The sequence below is a fragment of the Labrus mixtus genome, chromosome 22 (genome assembly GCF_963584025.1).
Source record: "Labrus mixtus chromosome 22, fLabMix1.1, whole genome shotgun sequence".
Lineage (NCBI taxonomy): Eukaryota > Metazoa > Chordata > Actinopteri > Labriformes > Labridae > Labrus > Labrus mixtus.
In genome coordinates, this window is record NC_083633.1 from 2320228 (window position 1) to 2340005 (window position 19778).

Sequence of the window (19778 nt, forward strand, 5' to 3'; positions counted from 1 at the left end):
TACAGAAGTTATACACTGTATTAAAGCAAAGATATAATACAAAAAAATATGTATAATATAAATATGTTTTCTTGTCTCTAAAAATGCAAGATGCAACCATCCTAGCAAGCAGGAGGTGGGGAGAGTATTTTTTTTTTTTTTTTTACCAGAGTCCCACTGTGACATCACAAGGAGAGCACATTTGAAACAGAGCATTTATCTCTGTGTTGTAAGACTTATGCAGACCACAAACAAAGGACTGGATGGGTTTATTTCACATTTTGTACGTCGATTACACAAATATATGTTCAAAAACTGGTGGGTGGGTTTTTCATAATATGTCCCCTTTAAATGTGCAATCTGTCCATAAACCAGTTTACAAGTTGTTCAGACACATCTGTGCAATACTGATACAAAAACTGCATAACATTGTCTTCATTGAGCATTTTACATACACTGTGCAATACCTACACTGTTCAACACATTTTGTATATTTACATTGGAAAATATTGTTCATGTATTAAATTATCTGGGCTTGTAGATGGCTTATTATTTATTCAGATACTCTCACTTGGTACTTTATGTTTATTCTATTTTGATCTTGTTTTATATTCTATAAATATTTTTATATCTCCTACTGCTTTATTGTGTTTAAGAGGAACTAAAGACCGTGGGATTAAAAGTATTTCTGATTCTGTACAGCTTTGCCAACAGGGGGCGCCAAAATCAACGTAAACCAGAAGTTCCTCAAAGCAGCTTTAATAAAATGTATTATACTAGTTGTCTGGTTTCTGGTTTTATCTCCGATTCTGTGTGTCCTTTCTATTGTTTTCTGTACTTCTTTTGCTTATTTTTCTCCCCCTTTCACCTCTGTTCAGACCCTCTTCTTCTTCTTCTTCTTCTTCTGTCCTCTCCTTTTCGCTTCCTCCTCTCTCCCACAATGCTTTGCGAGCACTCGTTTGGATCATGGACCAAAGCGGTAAGCAAAATGACAAACCTGGCCGACGTTATAAACTACTTTAATGTATTTATTCATCATTACGCTGCCATAGTCGTAGTTGTGCCAGCTCTCCTTACATCCTTAAATCATCCTCACTTCAGACGTGTTTGCTACAGCATCCAGTTATCATCCAAACAGCTTTTAAATTAGCTCAATCCATGCTAATGTTAGCTAAAAACAGGCTTTGATGGAGCGAGTCTGAAACTAGTGTGTTCGCTAAAAGTTAGCATCAAGTACTGAATGTTGTGATGCACTCACTTGTGTTATTGCAGTCCAGTTTACACAATTACGACATTAAATGGCAAAACAATAAATTTTAAATCTGTAAGAAGGTTTAATCGCTCATTAGCTGTTGTTTAGTTTGGGGCGCGAATGCTACCTGACTAGCGTTAGCATGATGCTAACTATACGAGGGTTGTCACTAGACATTGAATCTGAATAAAAAATACTTTATTAATCCCCACAGGGTTTGTCTGTCGTTACAGTTGCTCTTAGAAACAATATAACAGAATAAATACAGGGAAATAAATATACATGTGGAAGTAAAGCAAGAAGAACAACAAGAAAGAGTGTTGAAGAAGTGAAGCGATGTACATAAAGTGCAGAGATCTTATGTATAACATTATATTGATGTCTATTGATACCATGGCAACAAAAAATGACTAATCCTAGGCACCCAATATTTGTGATTTTTTTAATTATCACTACGTTGCCAACATATTTGTGCAATTTTATAATCAAAAATACTTGAAATTGGCTTTTAAACACATTAAAGAAGAATGAAATATACAAATATATGTAGATATATCAATAGAATATGCGATCATTATCAAAGCCCAGAGTTTCTGAAGAATAGTCAGCTATGTAAATGCACAGGGGATTGAATATATGAACAATATTTACAAATGTGCAGTGTTGAACAGTGTAGATATTGCACATAAGGCCCAATGAAGACTGTGTTTTCCAGCTTGTATCAGTATTGCACACATGGGTGACTGTTTACAGGTAGATGAGATTGATAGTGTGAGATGAGATAGTGTGCAGGTGTTTGCATGGTACCTGTCTTATGAAATAGGTATAAGGTAGCTTTTGATACTGTCAATCTAAGATCCCAGGGCCATGACTAAGCTCAGCCGGCATCACACCTTCGTACATTCATATTGACTCTGCGACGGTGTAATATTGGTGTCCCCGTCTGTGAATTTATATTGCATTTCGGCGTTGCGGAAGCACCGCACAGCAGGAGCTCCACATAGACATACAGTCAGATAACACGCTCACACAGCGTTTGCGCTCCCAACAAGTGTCCCCTCCAAAACATTCCCAGAAGGAACTGCAACTAACCCAAATCTCAGCAGGTGTATTTGTCTAATTTCTGGTGAACATGATCTTATTACACTCATAGTTAGCCACATTCACCTGAGAGGTCTAAATAAAGTGTATTCAGATTAATGAGATTAGTTTTTGCAGTGTATAACTATATATTGTGTTTGACTGTATCTCTAGGGTACTGCACTACTTAATGCAGCCTTTTCACTGAGACTCTGCACAGGGATTTGGCAGCAGTACAATTATTATACACCATGTTGATATGTTTTCTTTCTATCTAACCGTGGATTTCATGTGGCCTGAACCGTGGGGGCTGATTCGAACAGATCACGGATCAACTGTGATCTGTTAGACCACTAGTTTAACACCTCTTCTTGTTCTCTGTTCTGACAGTGTTATTTGTTTTTGCTGCTCATCTTTCTTTTATATTTTGTAAAGCTGACTCTAAGGCCAACACACACAAATCCAATGTACCTGTACTGTTCTGTACCTGTGCATACGGTTATATACATCTATTGTATTCTGACTAACTGCACCTTAAGTCTCATGCGTTTTTTCTTACTTTTGCCTTTTTTTCCCCCTGCAGACAATGATCTTCAAGGCAGTGATGGCTCTGGGATTTTGGGAGGCCCAGATGTCAGAAGAAGAATCCCAATCAAACTCATATCCAAGCAGCCCCTAAGGAGCAAACCTCCACCCCGAACACAGAGACCCAGCAGCAGGCCAATCAAAAGTGAGCCTGGAGATGACGGTAGGCTCAGTCTGCAGAACCTCAAGTCTCACTGAACTTGTCTGAAAACTTAAAATGACTAACACTAGCAAAGTTGTCCCGTACTGTGCTTAAGCATTATTGTCCCCATTTCCCTGATGGCCTGCACACACACTGCTCCAGGACTAACCAGGCCTGAGAACAGTTACTTCTTCTATGCATGGTGTTGCGTAATTATGAAGCGTGCTTAGTTTACAAGACAGGCAGACTCGAGAAAGAAAATAATGGGGGTAAAGGCACACGCTGTCGGGTCCATGTCTGCACATCGGAGGTCAACACAGAGAACATGACAGCTTCTTTACTGACTTTGTTGCTTATTTTGAGTCATGTCAATCAGATACAGCCAGAACACTCTGGGATATCTCCATAATAAAGGCTGTCAACGTTGTGTAACCTTGTGCTTGTGCTCCTGCATGAACTGTACCGTGCCGGTGCACGGATCGGAGCACTCACATTGGTCAAACAAACTGGACTTAAGGGGTGAAATGTGCCTAGTGATGTTACGGATTGCCAAGTGTGAGTGCGCCTTTAAAGAGTTCAGAGACTTAAAAATCGTCTCTGTTTCTAGGAAAGCCACCTTTGCCAGATGTCAATTTGTTAGATTTCTCCCCCCATTTCTCCTCCGTTCAACTATAATTGCTGTAATTTGGGTGCCTGATAGCCTAGCTGTTACGTCGTGTGCCTCATGTACGGAGGCATAGTCCTCGTTGCAGCAGCCGTGGAGTCAGGTCCGACCTCGGCCCTTTACTGCATCCCCAACTCTCTCCTCCTGCCTCTCGTCAGCTGTACTGTTCAATGGTGGTAAAATGGCCCAAAAAATAACTTTTAAAAAAGTGCTACCATTGTGAAGTAGACGCAACAACAGCCAAGCAGCCTCACACGATCCTCAAATCGCCGCGATCAATATAAAGTGTAGGGTGCTTTGAAGCGCGCCTCAACTGCACCCTGCAGCACTTAATATTGCTTTCTTGAAAATGATGAGGTGATTAACAAATCTGGGTTTACAGAGTGTCAGAAGACTTTAACTACCAAAACTTGTAGAATCAACTGTGAACTGTGAAAGATAAGGGTAATAGGATAGGTTCATGTTCGGCCAAGGCCCCTCAGTTCTAGTAAAGGATCTCGTTTAATGTCACAAGATTTATGAAATTCAAACCAATTGAGCCACCAAGCTTGTCTCAGCAGTTTGAGGAACACTCTTTGCTTGTCATGACTGTGCCTCTGTGCACAAAGTGAAGTCCAGAAAGAGATATTTGAACCAAGTGAGGGAGGAACTGGACTGGCCTGCATAAGGCCCTGGTCCTAATGGTGTGTTCCAGTTGATCTCGTAAGTGGGAAATTCCCAGTTCCCAGTCGGAAGTGTCAACTGGAACGCCCCCTTAAGTCGTAATTAAGACTCGGAAACTCTGAGGAAAAAAAGTAGCCCGAGTACAGATCCAATATGGCTGCTACGTGCATCCAGAGGGATGTTAAAGATGCAACTGTTGAGTTTATTAGCAGCTTAGTCATCTTTTTGTGTAATTAAATCAATCAGACTGATGATATCATGCAAGTTCTCTCTGTGGAGGTGTTGTTTTCAGTCAGAGACTATCACGTAGTTTGTTGTTATCATCTGGTAACGGTAAAGGTACTCCTGGAAGCGACCATGTTGCTTTTCCGACTTGCAACTGGAACGCAGTTATCACGGTAGTGACGTCATTCCCAGGATCCGACTACCGAGTTCCGAGGTATATGGAACGCAGCAGATAATAAGGGAAGACGATAAGGCAGCCATTTTTTACTTTAGAACGTTTTTGTTCATGTCAGTATAGTAGAGTAATTACACAGCAATTCTTTTTGAAATGTGAGGTATTTTGTGTCATTTCATTTGAAGATATAAGTTGAGTTTTATATTTATTTACAGAAATTTTACAACGCCACATTTATTTCATCATACCCAGATAATTCTAGTTTTTGATAATCTGGAAATATCAATGATTCTTGAAAATGATCCGATCAGGGAACATGGTCACTTTAGGGCCATCTCAAGTTACTGCTATATATTGATAACATTGTTTTATGGCTGTGTCAGGTCTTCTGCATTGCTCCGTTAATACTTGTCTCTTGTGTTTTTCAGATACCTTTGTCTTCAAACAAGAGGAGCGCTTTGATTGTGGAGCTAAAGCTGGTGATGTGTTTGCAACTCAGAGGAGATTCCCCCAACAGATGTTTTGGGATTATAAGGTATGTTACTGGCTGGGTCTGAATCCTCTCGACAACCTGTACAGCGTTTTTAAGATTAACAACACACACTTTATCACATACCGCAAAGTCTAGAAAATAAGTCGCACCGGTAGATGAGACGTATAGAGCTCCCATGATTCCCCACCAGCCTTGACGTCATCTTTTGTTATTGTTTTGATTGAGAGCCCCCTGGCGGTTGATTCTATATAGTGCATTTAACACTGGTATCTCCTTTGAGGTCCTGTTTGAGCTCTTTTGTATAATTTGTTGTCTCTTTGCACTGTTTCTTTATTTATTTTTATTTTATTTATTTATTTAGTTGTTTGAATTGAATAGAATAGTACTGAACTCTCTCCTCCACACAGACTGGTTTAAACAATTAAATCTCCCATGTTTTGTCATTGGTTGCAATTTCAAAGATTCTGCAATAAAGTAGACTTATAAGAACCTATGACAATTGTATTTGAGTGTGTTTAAATTGCAGTCACCTGTAATGTTGATCTTTTCCCCCCCATAGCTAAATTTGATTGGAGAAAGGGATGAAGTACCAATTCACTTCTGTGATAAATGCGGTCTTCCTATCCAGCTCTATGGACGGATGGTATGTATTTAATTGATTAATTGAACCGTCTGTCCTCTACAGTCAGTCAACGGTGAATTTAAATGTTTAGTAACCTTTTCTTTTAATCACTCAGATCCCCTGCAAGCATGTTTTCTGCTACGACTGTGCTTTGCTCCATGAGAAGAAAGGAGATAAGATGTGCCCTGGGTGAGCTTTTAAATGTTTTTTTTCCCTTACAGTTTAACAGCTTGAGTCTAAACTGTCTATTAGGGCTTTCACACTTGCAGAAAACTCAGGATATTTTCAGGAGGAGCTGTATGTGTGAACGCAAACAGTTAACATTTTACAGTACACCTCTTTTAAACTAAAAAAAACATGATGTTTTTTAAGGAAATGGCTGTTCGTTGATCTTGTCTGACAAACATTTAGTTCATTAAGACATATACTGTATTCTTAGAGTGTTAAATAACAGTTGTTTTTGTCCCTGTGTTCAGACTCACCATGTATAACTGCACAGACCCCGTGCAGCGCATCGAGCAGTGCCAGCGTGGCTCCCTCTACATGTGCAGCATTGTGCCCGGGTGTAAACGCACCTACCTGTCTCAGCGTGACCTGCAGGCTCATGTCAACCACCGCCACCTGAGGGCAGCCAAGTCTGGAAGCCGCCAGGACCCGGTCCACCTGCCTCCTTCATCTGAGATTCCTGAACGGTTCCGTGTGCCTCCACCTCACCTCCCAAAGAACCACGTCCACCTCCCCAACCCACTCCAGCACAGCGGCCATGACCCCTACAGTCAGCCACCTCCTCCCTCTGCTCATGAAGCCCCGCCACCAAACTCTGGTCTCGGCCCAGAAACATTCCGCATCGCCACGGTAACAACACGTAAACACAGTAATCTTATCACTGTGCCCATCCAAGATGACTCCTCCTCACGGGAGCCGCACTCTGGTGGACCAGGCCCTGCTCAGCCCCCCCACCACCACCCTGGGGAATATCCTGGCCAGCCACCTGTAGTGACCCACACTCACCACATGATGGCACCACCACAACAGCACTTTGGCCCCCCACCACCCCCTCCTCCTCCCATCAACCACCCCATGCAGCATCCTCCCCAAGGCTCTGGGACACCACACATGGTGTACAACCAGGCCCCGCCTCCCCCCATGTCCACAGCTCCGCCACCAATTACCCCGCCTCCAGGGCACATTATGGGTCAGTTGCCACCTTATTTGAACCACCCACCCCCAGGACCTCCACCACAACACAGTGGTCCCCCTGTCAATGCCCCCCCTCCTCATCATTACAATCCAAACTCCATGCAACAGTTCCCTGAAGACCAGGGAACCCTCAGCCCTCCTTTCAGCCAGCCAGGAGGGCTGAGTCCTGGGATGTGGCCAGCTCCAAGAGGGCCCCCTCCTCCACGTATGCAGGGTCCCCCTCCCCAGGGCCAGATGCCTGGTCCACACCACCCGGATCAGGGCCGCTATCGGCCTTATTATCAGTAAACTGCCTACTGACTGAACAGGCAGCAGTCTGTTTGCGTCTGATTAATGTGATAGTAAACCTCAGGGTTCCAGGATGTAGGACTTTTTCATTTGGATAAAACTGCCCCAAAGTAAATGTGTCCGTGCTGCACATTTAGTTAAGTGTACTGAACTTCCCGCTGAACAAACAATAGACTTTGAGAAGTACAGGAAGGTCCCTTTTTTTTAATAGCGTATGGTAAATATTTCTGTATATATGTCGGCTGATTACACACAGATGTACTGTACATTGAAAGACGTCAACTATGTCTCAATAAATTTTTAACAGCAGATCTGCATCTCATCTTTGTTTAAAATGACGAGCAGCTTGTTTGTTGGTTCTGAAAATCACTAAAAGCAACATATTGTACTTTGCATTTTGTCAGGGGTCGCTGTGGGTCAGTTGTAGTCACTCGTCTCAACCGAAGGCGTGGGGGTTCGATACCCATCTCCTGCAGCTACATGTCGATGTGTCCTTGGGAAAGACCCTTAACTGCTGCTTCGAGGTTGGCTAGTAAATGTGTATAAATCAGTTGAGATAATACTGATGGACACTTTACATAGCAGCGTCTGCCATCCAGGTGTGAATGTGTAGGTGTGACCTGCGGTGTAAAAGAGCTTTGAGTAGTCAAGACACTCAAGTCCATTTACCATGTCAACTTTTTGAATTTTGGTGGAAGAACATGTAAGAGCAAAAACTCGGCAACAAACACATTTGTGTTGGTTCTTAATAACTATGACTGATTGAAAGTTCACATATTATGCAAAACACTTCATGTTTCTCTAACTCTAACATGTGTCTCTAGTCTGTCTACAAACCCCTCCAATGATGAGAAAAGTCCATCCTCTCCATCTTTAGCCTGCTCCACTTTTCAGAAAATGTGTGCTCAAACAGGCAGTTTGGAGATTTTCCCTTCATGACATCACAAAGGGCAGTAGCCCCTCCCCCAGGTGGGTGACACTCCCACAGCTAGGTGTTTGTTCTGCCCTCTGAGTCTGTCTTCTCACCGTAAACAATAGGACATGGAGCCAGAAAGCAGGAGCCACCCAAGCCCTTCCAGAGAGGGGGCGTGGTCAGACACAGCTCATTTACATATTTAAAGGTACAGACACAGAAACAGCCTGTTCTGAGCAGGCTGAAATAGAGGGGTTTATAGACATGATCAAATACATTTAATACAAATGTATTTAAACTTGATGAAAAGGAGGATGATATCTGACCTTTAAAAAAAAAAAAAAGCTTAGTTTTATTTATTTTTTTAAAACAACATGCCGACAGTCTTAGTGAGAGCTTGCTCTAACCAAAGTATTTAAGATGCTTTATGTCAAATCAATAAACACATTTTGTTTTGTATTTTATTACATCTTATACATTGCATTCATCAAAAACAGTTTGGAAAAAGGACACGACAGTAGAGCATAACAAGTACAGGAAAAACAAAGATTCAATCATTTATAAAAAAAATCACATGATGCAAAAAACTTTTTTTAAACTCTGAATAAATGTACAAAATATTGTTTTGTTGGTGAGAACACGAGGCTATAACCTTACAGAATATTAAACATCACATGTATGAGGTCTTGTTGACTTGTATTTTCAGGGTGTTTATTCCCGGAGGCTGTCGATGGTCTAAAGACATGTATCTTTTACCTGTTTAATAAAAATGCAAAATGAATGAGTGTTAGAGCTGCAAAAGTTAGAAAGGAGGTAAAGACCATATGATATCGTATTGATTTAATTTGTAAAACGATTTAAATGAGGCTGTGGTTACAACACTTGCTGTGATTTGAAATCTCAGAAAATCTCCTTAAACTCCTTAGTATGCTTTAAAGTAATAAACTAACGATACATCACCTGAATCTGGTACCTGGTGATGAGAAAAAGGGAAAGAGGGGTATTATGATTAGTGTTCTTACCACGGTGCCTTTTCTGATGTCTGTCTTGTGATTTTCAAGCACATGCAGCATGGCGTCATGCACAGTCAGGAAGAACATGGAGGTCTGAATCTCGTCATCAAAGAACATACAGCTGTGTAGTGTCTCCAGGATGTACGCTGCGGTCACAAAGGATAGTGTGTTTAGTGTTTTAATTTCTTTATGTTCTAACTTATGACAAATTTAATGAATTCTGATGAAACTCACGGTCACAAGAGGCAACGTAAACATTGACGTCAATATGGATGAACTCTCTGAGCGCCTGTGGAGGAAAAACAAAAAAGCTTCAGAAAGAAAAATGGAACATTTTGTCATTAAAAAGTATTCTTAAAAAGCCTTCCGACCAATTAAAACGCTTTTTTTATTTTTTTTACAGTCCAATCATATTCATCCCAGCGTTATGTCCCGCCTCCTATCTTGTGATTGGTTTTATCCCGTTAGATACTCTCGAAATTCCGTTTCATGGGGACATTAAGCTGGAAATATGTGATCAAGGAGTACACAATGTTGATCAGTTTCTCAGACTGGTCTTTAATTGCTGCTCAGATGATCGATCCTGAACGTTATTTTACAAATACGTAGTGGACATAAAAAGGGTTGGATTCACGGCAAAAAAACTTATCTTATTTCTAGTGAAAAATATCTTATCATACTTATTTTAAATAGGACATATTATCCTCCTCCTCCCCCTTTTCAAACAGTACCATGTGGTCTAAAGGAAACATCTGTGCTGTTCTTTGGTCAAAATATAACATGAATCAAGCACCAGAGGAGGTTTGTGACCCTGTAGAAACCAGCTCTCTCAGAGCGCTCCGTTTTGGTGTGTGTGTCTCTTTAAATGCCCCCCCTGAATTTTCCCAGTAGACATCACTCCTGCGCAAAAGTTTTGCTCTAGGCTGGGGGATTTTCTTTTACCAGAATCCCACTGTGACATCACAAGGAGAGCACATTTGAAACAGAGCATTTTCCTCTGTGTTGTAAGACTTATGCAGACCACAAACAAAGGACTGGATGGATTTATTTCACATGTTGTGGGTCAGTAGACACTCAGGTTACCCAAATATATGTTGAAAAACACTGTCAAAGTGGATTATTCATAATATGTCCCCTTTAAGGGGAAATTCACCAGAAAAGTAGAGATAACAATCCTAATTTAAGATATAAAAAGCCTAAAAATGAGGCCAGGTTGATGTGACTTATAATGAGTGTAATGAAATCAGACAAATACACTTGGTAAGATTTGAGTTTTTGCAGTGAAAGCATTGATCTTCATGAATAATTGTTTACCGCTTTGAGTCCCTTCATAGCGGAGATGTCCATGAAGGAGACGGCAGAGAAGTCCAGGATCACACTGTGGACGTCCACTCTGGGCACGCTGATGCTTGCGGGCAGATCTGCGTTCCAGCAGATTTTCGAAGGAAGATCTTTGAGGTCAGAGGGCAAATCCATCTCCTCCATGTTAGTATGAGACTTGTCGGTCGTCTGGGAGAATAAATCCCTTAATCCTTTCTGTTCAACAGAAGAAAGGAGACGTACAGGTCTAGGAAGAACACTTTGAAGGCCACACTGGTACAGTTTTTTAAACTTACACTCCCAGTCTCACCTCTGTAATGTTTACATCCCCTTTCTGCTGCAGGGCCTTGATTTTCCTGAGAGCCTTGTTTCTTTTCCGTAAAACTTTCAAAGGTTTAAATCCAACCTGCAACATGCAAGTAATGGCATCATGTTCGGACTCATTTATTTAACTAATAAAAGGGAAACTCAAGCATACAGTAGTTCAGATACATCTCATCATACATACAGCTTCTATCAGTTTGTCTTTGAAGAAGTCAATGTTGGCGAAGAAGATAGGCGAGGGTATCCTGAAGATTTTCACTCCCTGTGGTTCGAATATCTGAAAAGAGAAGTATAATGTTAAAGGAGCAATATCTACTGAATGAAATGATAATGATGACCTTACTGTATGATCAGACATTAAGGAAACATGCTATGTTGAAGTGCTGGCTTCTCTGACAACAATGCAGCAGCCAGTATGTCCTCCTTCTAACTTTAAATTCTGGTCCTGAATGCTCTGGATTTGTTTGGACCAGAGAAGGTAAGTGCTTTTTTAGGCGACCCCCACACGGCCGTTTTGGACGCCCCTCGGTTTTGTCAGATATGAGAGCAGTTATCAGGTCAAACCAACAGGTGTTGCAGCGATGGAAGCAGGCAAGAGAAGTGGTTCAGATAGAAGTGATTGTACCCGACCTAAAAAGCCTCTGCATGTTTCTAATAAGCTCCACGAGCAGAAACGTGCTCAAACTAGGATCAATATTGGAGATGCTTTTGAAAAATGGAGAGAGGTTAGAACACAGAAAGGTTTACAGACCCATGCAGAGCTGGATAAACACTGAAGCTTCAGAGTCCACCACATGGTGACCTGTGTGAGCATCGACTCTAGAGAGGAGGGGGGGGGGGCGGGGAGACAGCTCTCTATGATGTTTAGAATTTAGACTGCAGTACCCATTTTAAACACTAGGTTTCAGTGTTACATACTGCTCCTTTAAAACAAACACCTCCATGAGCTCAAAAAGAAACATTTAGCGTTGCGTACTTACTTGTGTGTAATCTTTACGATCTCTGTAGAGGTCGGTCCCTGAGATGTTGGCCAGGACAGAACAGCGGGGGCTACAAAGACATGAACATTGTGCGTAGGTCAGAGGGAGGAGGCTGTGATAGTGAAGCATAACCTTTTAAAACTTAATGAATTTATTTGGGTCTTAGACTTGAGGATTCAGCACTATAAACATCCGATTTAAAGCTTGTTTTTACGACTAAAGCAGAACTCTAAGGCAGGTTGTCTGATGTTCCCTGGGCTTCGTCTCTCAGGCTGTGCTACACTAAAAAAAAGGCTGTTTGTATTACAGAAAAAAATCTGTACATCCGTTGCACATATTAAAATTGTGATTACTCAAAATTATTTATATGCGTTCAATATACTTAATTATTTTTTGTTTTAAAAACATGACTTTTTCATTTTTATTTATAATGTTTCTTTAATGTTAAGTATATATATTCACTCTGTGTTGAACCCACATAACTATATTGTGTAAATTTAAAGCATTTTATATGTTCATTGTATTTAATTAGCATGAGTTATGGCAACTTAAGTTTTTTATGTATTTTTCATATATTGCATTTTGGTATAATCTCCCTAATATTCTCAAACATATCTTGCACTAAGTTATAAAACTATTGCATATTTTGTAAATTCAATTTTTAGGATCACACTAGATTGTTGGGCAAAAATACATACACCCATAAACACTTCTCATGTTTTTGGATGAACTTCAATTTCTTTTTGCTATGCAGGAAATATTCCAATAAAAAGTTATACTCAAAGTTAAACTCCTGCACATTGTCTAAACTTACAAACATTTATTGCCATAATTTCTGTACTAGTCCTCCATCAGGCAAAAAGGTTTGCCTTTAAGTTTTCGATGGACACATTGCTCTCCGACGCACCTGTCTTATGAATTGGATGTGTAAATGTTTTTTTTTTCTATACTGCTACACTCACCCATGATTATTTGAAGTCTATGCTTGCAGCCATGCACCCTGGTTAAAGGGTTTTTTCTAGAGAGCCTTCCCAGTTTGTTTGTTTTTGGCTGCATGTTGCATAATATACAATACTTAGCTCTACAGTAATTACATGATAAAACCATTATTTCCTTTGTTTACGGTCATTTTGCATGTATTATATATCAGATGTTGTGAGGTGTGTTCTTACAATTGAGTCCTGAAGACGACAGTGAGCAGCTCGATCCCTAGGCCCACCGCCAGGCCGAGATCCAGTCCCAGAAGGATGGCACCCAGACAAGTTACCACCCACACCACCTGCAGACAAACAGCTGAGCTTAAACAAGTCATCATATCAAGTCATCTTCAGCCTTTTGTACACATGCAAACTGCTCATAGGTCACTTAAAACGCTCCTTTTGGAAAGCTCCTTCCAGGGTGCAGATTAGACGCCGGGGAAAATGTAGTATTGGGCTTATAATGTCACACTGTGCGCTGGTTTCTCCTCCGTTGGACGTCATTGTGCAAGGCTGTCACTTTTGTTTACATGAGATCAGCGCGATGGCAGACGTAACCAAACTAGTGCTCACACTATGTTGAAGAGCAGAGACGTCTGAATTGACAACTTTGTAAAATTAAATGGTCATTGCAGATGAATGGCGAGAAAATGTTGGCATGTCATGGACATCATTTTTGACTTGTGGTGCTCATGTAAGCAGCAACAATGCGTTTTGCGTTTTCATGTGGACGAAGACGCTTTTGAGAAACAGAGGAGGAAAACCTTGGTTTTGAAAAATAGCCGCCTACGTGTGGACTAGGCCTTTATCTGCAGTGAACACTAAACATTTTTAAACACCTACACATTCAATTTTGTCCCTCCTCCACAGGTATAGGATCTCTCTGAACTGCATCAGCATGCCCTTCAGGTTCACGATGACCAGGGCTCCAAGGACAGCCTGAGGGGAAGTCAGAAAATAATTGGTATGTGCAAGAAAAAAGCACACTTTTTAAATATAAAGATGTACTTTCACACTAGGCTGCGTATGATGAACACAATGGAAAATATTAAATTCATAGAGTAATACATAGAGTCTCACCCTGGGGAGCGGCTCCAGCAGGAAGCCAAGCGCCAGAGTTACAATCATCGCCATCAAGGCCGAGATCAGCCCTGCAACCTGAATTTGTTACAAAAAAAAAGGTTAATGTTTCATTTCAACAAGCTAAAGTAGGAACAGCATGTGACATCAAACAGATTACAAAGCAACATTTCACATTTTAGATTCACCGACCTGTGTTCTCCCTCCGGAGCTCTCCTGCACCGCCGTCCTGGAGAGGGCGGTGCTGGCAGCAAACGACCTGAAGCTCGCACCAAATATGTTGCTAACCCCGAATGCAATGAGCTCCTGCAATGCAACAATGAAAGTTATGTTACCTCCCCTTGCAACCCAAAGGCTACTTTTGTTTTTGAATGATTCTGCTTTTCTTCATGCACATAAAACCTTCACATGCAACCTTGAGATAAAAGCAATAAGATATTCAACTTTATATCTTCCGAACTAAAGTTATGATGATTGTTACTCCCACACTCATTTAGTTTCAGTAACAAATTAACTATGGTCCCTCTTTCAGAGCCAGACGGGGGTAGACAAGGTCATTATAGAGTATACAACTCACCTGGTTCCCATCGATGATGTAATCATGTTTAATGGAGTAGACTTTGGCCACAGAAAAGGCAACAGCAAACCCCACGATGGCTGCAGGAAAAGCCTCCACAGCGCTCTCCTGGAAGACTTCTATGTTGGGCGCTATGGGAGACTCATACCTGAGAGAGCACACCCCACCTTTAAACATTTTCAGTATGAGTATTTCCACTTTCATTTACTTTCTACTCCACTCATTTTTTTTATTTACAAGTTTTCATATTAAGACGGTACATAAAGACGTAAGAGAAGCGTTTAAAGGCCTGTCAACTCTGAAATAAATTACCAACTCAAAGTTTATTAACCCCACAAATAAACTCATTTAATGCTACTGAAAAGCAAACCAGGGCTGCACGTACTGTATGTTCAGCTTTTATAGATAGAAAATTAATTACAATTAATCGACACTACAAGCTGGCTCCTAAATTAAAAAAGTCTAGCCAGCTCCTATCTGACATGAAAAAACGATGAGCGTGGACCTGACGGAAATTTTCATGAAAAACTATTGACCGCGGACCAGACTCAAATCATTTACAAGAGGACCAAAATGTGTGGATGAGCGAGGACAGCTCGAGATAAGTTGATGTATTGGAATCGCCAAAGCGGCTTATGAAGAGAGTTCTGGAGAAGGCGTTAATCGTTAATCCTTGTGAACCACAAACTGCTCAAAATTGTTTCTAAAGATCCATCAGGTCGGCCCATGGTCTTTACATGTTCAGCAATGATGAATAGAGAAGGCCCACAGCGGTTGCTTCCTACAGTAGGGTCGGATCCAGGACCACCAGAGTCAGAAAAACCTAGACCCAACCCTTCAAGCGGTTTCTGTACAGCTGTTTGGACTGCACCAAGATTCAATTGACAACTTGGTCAACAGACTCAAGTTTCTTTTAACTGAACCAAAGAGGTTAGGTGTTAAAATGCACTAAATGCCATATATGGTCCTCCATGAGAAAACAAAAGTGAGCTTGATCTAAAGACCCAGCTCTTTCATGAATACCTACTAACTTAATGATGATGGTCTCCATATTATTGATGATGATGATGGTAATGACGATGGTTTTTGTTTGATAACAACGACTTATAAGATGGTTTCTATACTGATTAGAGCTCTCAAGAACTGCCCTCAATGTTGTGCTTTGCCTCTGGTCACTTCCTGTCAGCACCTGTGTGTCTCAAAGCTGATCGTTTGCTCTTACTGACATTGTTCCCTTTTTTCTAGATCCTTGCTTGTGTTGTTCTTACTCTCTGATGTACGTCGCTTTGGATAAAAGCGTCTGCTAAGTGAATTGTAGAATTGTAGAATTGATCTTTACCTATAACCGCTAAATAACGTAAACAAACTCCAAACTTACCCGCTGACCATTTTGCCAACAATTGCTACATCAAATGTCTTCTCGAAGTTGAAGCCATAGGACACGCCACAAGCAATGATCGTCTGTGTGAAAAAGAGGAGACAGTTCAGGTTTGTAGGTGTTGATAAATTGTATGGAAGTGTTTTCATTCATTACTGTTCAAAAACCGACTTTGAGGATCTGCTTGAGGTTGGATGCTTTAATCATCTTGTTGATCTAACCTTGTCCAATCAGTCAAATGCCATGTGTTTAATATTTAAAAAATGTATCAGATCTTCCTTGAACGCACAAATTATTGAGGGGTTTCACAACTGTGCTACAACACACTGATTGGGCTAACTTTGGACAAAGCAAAATAAAACCCATAGCTGTGTTCATCTCTGTAAAAGAGTAGATATGTAAAGTACACTAAGAGTAGGCTAAATATGATGCATTTCATAGGAGGAGCTTCTTCTTCTAAGGTTTCTCTCACCATGATAACCTCTATGGGAATTGGGACAGGCAGCTTGGCTTTGTATCTTTCATTCAGCTCCTTCACAATGAACACCACCACCATGATCACGATGGACATCACCAGGTCACAGATGTTGGTGGAGGTGATCTGGACAAAGATCTCCTCCAGCGTCTGCGCAGGGGAAACAAATGTTATATGTGATTTAATCGGCTCTTTGCTCTGATTCAATGTGACGAGTATTATTCAGTCACAGTTCTGAAAGAGAAAACTCCAAGGCAACTCATAAACATGATATAAAAAAATCATAAAATGGCCATAAAATATAATAAAACTGTTCAAAGAACACTTTCAGTAAGGCTTATGTTTGTTGGTGTGTTTACTAGCTTATATACTAAGGTTGCGTTAGACCTAATGTTGCCAACTTTTTCCAAAGAGAGAAACTATTAGCTGCTCAGAAATATAATGTTTGTAACAAATGCGGTCTCAACCTAGTAACAGGCAAAGAGGTGGAGCTGTGATGGGTCTTAAGACTCCTGGCACAAAGCTACAATGTGCAGTCAGATCAGCCACTCCCCTAGTTATGGATGAAACATATCCTTCATAAAATCAAAACAGATGAGTTGTTAAAAGGAAATCACCCCCTGTACAGTGTGTGCAGATAGACATTGACTATTCAGAGCAAAATTGTGTTTTATACCAGGCTTTAAACATGTTTATTTCTGCTGTAAGAACCAACATTTTAACATGGTTGTGTGTGGGATTTCCAAGCTTTTGGAGCCAGCCACCAGTGGACACTAGAGGTACTGCAATTTTTGAACATCTGCATTAGCTTCATTTTTTTTCACCCTGGAGGCTGCTGCTTGGATACATCTGTTCTCATGGGGATTTAGAGGTACAAAGTTATTTTTTTACTTACACATCCCTCGGTTTTCTGCCTCTGAGCTACGTTAACTAATAGCAGACAGAAGCATCTTACTGAGAGTTGAGAGTGTTTTAATCTTCTTACTTTCCAATTAGATGAATAAGTCCCAAAGTGTCACTCTAGCGATAAACAATGGCAGTATAAAAGAAAAATCCTTGACTTACATAAATGAGCGCGAGTGGACCACTGATGCCGGGAACATGTAGACCCAACACAAACTTGAGCTGGGACACCAGGATGTGGACGGCAGCTGCTGTGGTGAAGCCAGAGACCAGAGTGTCGGACAGGTACACAACAATAAAGCCCACCTGAAGAAGACCCATGGCAAGCTGCATGGGACAGAAATAATGGGTTTGTATGGTTTGTCGCAGTGTGGTGTAGTACAGTATGATATGGTATGATATGGATATGGATATGATATGGTATGATATGGTATAGTATGGTGTGGTGCGGTGAGGTATATTACAGTATGGTATGGTGTGGTGTGGTGTGGTGTGGTATGGTATGGTATGGTATGGTATGGTATGGTATGGTGTGGTATGGTATAGTATGGTATGGTATGGTATGGTGTGGTATGGTATAGTATGGTATGGTATGGTATGGTATGGTATGGTGAAACATTTTAATTTACCTGGAAAATCCCCATGAGAAAGGTGACAGAGGAGGCCACAATGACTCTCTGCTGGTCCATGGTCAAATTGTAGAAGCCAGTGATGTTGGCCGCTGGTCCATCCTCCGGGACGAGGCGGGTCACAACATCTCCCACCATCAGGCTCAGGACTGGGAAGGATCCTGATAAAAAGTGGGTGTGGAAGACAAAGATAAGCCATACACATACAATCTTATCTTGTTGATAAAAGGTAAGTGGCAAAGGTTTACATTACATACCTACAGATATGTGTCTTGAAGTACCCAGGAAGAAGTATGTTAGCACAGGGAAGAAAGCTGTGTAGAGGCCATAGCTCGGAGGAAGCGAGGCCAGTAGAGAGAAGGCCAGTCCTGAGGTAGACAATGAAAAACAAGACTATATTCATGATATTCTTTTTCATTAAAAATATCTCTAACTGGACAATTAATTTAGAAATGACCAGATATTCGCCTGTGACAAATAGTAGTACATAAAAGACAAACTAGCAAAGATCAGAGAGAAGCTAACACTGTGGGTAAGCTGTCTAAGAATCAGTGACAGCGTTTTACAAGCTATAAGTCAACTGTTTACATTCTCAGATAATAATCTACAAATCTTGTAATTATCATACAGTTCAGCTTAAATTAGGGTGGAGGCCTTGGTGATAGCTGCACTTCCTATGGAACGGCGTAGTAAGCATTTTTCCATTGGAACCACTCAGTGAGCGTTTATACATTGAAATAACGTGCAGAATATAGGAGGGGCCCAGTTTGAATGTGTTTACAAGCTGCTACATTCAAAAATCTGGACATTGCAAACTTTGTGATGACACATTTGAACAGGGCAGAGGGCTGGATGATACATGCTTTTCTTATTGAACAATCTAGTAATCATTCAGGTTCAGGTTACTTTATGATAAAAGTGCTCCAAGTTCCACCAATCATGGCGTATAACAGGAAGAAATATCAACCAATAAAATCAATACAGATCCCAATTAAAAAACGTAAATATCTAATTACACGTTATTCAACTCTTCTCGCTTTAGTTGGTTTCAGTTGCTTAAATGCACCAACATTAAAAGGACTCACCTTGCATGATGGCCACCATTCCAGTGCTGATCCCAGAGATCACATCTCCCAGCAGCCACTCTCTAACTCTGTAGATCCTCATCCAGCCAATGATGGGCAGAAGAGAGAGACCAACATTCTTGACACGTTTTGAATCACAACTGGATTTAACAGAAGCAGAAAAAAAATTGACAGACTCTGACAGTTATTATGCAGGGATCAAAATGATGAGGACAAGTTATGATTTCAGATCAAATCGTGTGGTCATGATCTCAAAAAAACCTGGCTTCACCTACGTCAGATACTCTTTCATATGGTCCAGGGGGGTCTTACGCTGTCTGACGACTTTGTTGTGATCTTCAGCAAAGGTGTCCTCAGAGTAAAGAGGTCGGGCCACAGTGTATTGTTTCCTCAAAGTCGCCATCCTCTCACCTCAGGTATCCGCTGAATTTAATCCCAGTGTGATTTAAAGGTTCTGAGCTGAAGATGATAGATTCCTGCCCGATGTGTTCATGTGCAGTACGAGTCTGTTTTTATCTGTGATCTGATATGAATCTCATCCCTGCGTCCTTTTGTCTTAACTCTGTTAATCATCCACCAACAGGTTTATGATTCATCATGATCATATGACATTTTATAAACTCTGAGACTATTGATTTGAGGAATTCCCAAGTTTCAGTGAACGGTTACATTTGAGAAGGAGCAATCTACTGGAAACCACAGCTTCTGATGTCTTTGACAACTTTTCTTTTCAACATGTACACAAGTCAGCTATTT

At 40.9% G+C, this 19778-nt stretch overlaps 2 protein-coding genes across 2 annotated transcripts; one reads left to right on the forward strand and one right to left on the reverse strand.

Annotated features, from left to right (window-relative positions):
* The first annotated feature begins 833 nt into the window (after positions 1-833).
* cbll1 (Cbl proto-oncogene-like 1, E3 ubiquitin protein ligase) lies at positions 834-7677 on the forward strand. Its single transcript, XM_061030446.1, has 6 exons — positions 834-958; positions 2895-3059; positions 5194-5300; positions 5818-5901; positions 5996-6069; positions 6357-7677. The coding sequence occupies exons 1-6, from the start codon at positions 946-948 to the stop codon at positions 7366-7368; spliced, it is 1455 nt and encodes a 484-aa protein (XP_060886429.1). The 5' UTR covers positions 834-945; the 3' UTR covers positions 7369-7677.
* Positions 7678-8724: 1047 nt separating this feature from the next.
* Positions 8725-19561, reverse strand: LOC132956804 (chloride anion exchanger-like). Its single transcript, XM_061030445.1, has 19 exons — positions 19298-19561; positions 19023-19162; positions 18195-18305; positions 17938-18098; positions 17471-17635; positions 16403-16555; positions 15931-16013; positions 14553-14700; positions 14168-14281; positions 13976-14053; positions 13739-13834; positions 13091-13197; positions 11919-11988; positions 11123-11215; positions 10925-11020; positions 10609-10830; positions 9529-9583; positions 9304-9440; positions 8725-9037 (listed from the first exon to the last, which is right to left on the reverse strand). The coding sequence occupies exons 1-19, from the start codon at positions 19423-19425 to the stop codon at positions 9017-9019; spliced, it is 2178 nt and encodes a 725-aa protein (XP_060886428.1). The 5' UTR covers positions 19426-19561; the 3' UTR covers positions 8725-9016.
* Between the last annotated feature and the right edge of the window lie 217 nt (positions 19562-19778).

What these genes read in the sequence shown, in the direction of transcription:
- cbll1 (XM_061030446.1), top strand. An exon ending in AAGTGAGCCTGGAGATGACG is followed by an intron (nt 3,060 to 5,193) that starts GTAGGCTCAGTC and finishes TGTGTTTTTCAG; the next exon opens with ATACCTTTGTCTTCAAACAA. An exon ending in GGAGATAAGATGTGCCCTGG is followed by an intron (nt 6,070 to 6,356) that starts GTGAGCTTTTAA and finishes CCCTGTGTTCAG; the next exon opens with ACTCACCATGTATAACTGCA.
- LOC132956804 (XM_061030445.1), bottom strand. Translation starts at nt 19,425, where the DNA reads ATGGCGACTTTGAGGAAACAATACACTGTGGCCCGACCTCTTTACTCT. An exon ending in GTCCACTCGCGCTCATTTAT is followed by an intron (nt 16,556 to 17,470) that starts GTAAGTCAAGGA and finishes TCCCCTGCGCAG; the next exon opens with ACGCTGGAGGAGATCTTTGT. An exon ending in GGAGGGACAAAATTGAATGT is followed by an intron (nt 13,198 to 13,738) that starts GTAGGTGTTTAA and finishes GTTTGTCTGCAG; the next exon opens with GTGGTGTGGGTGGTAACTTG.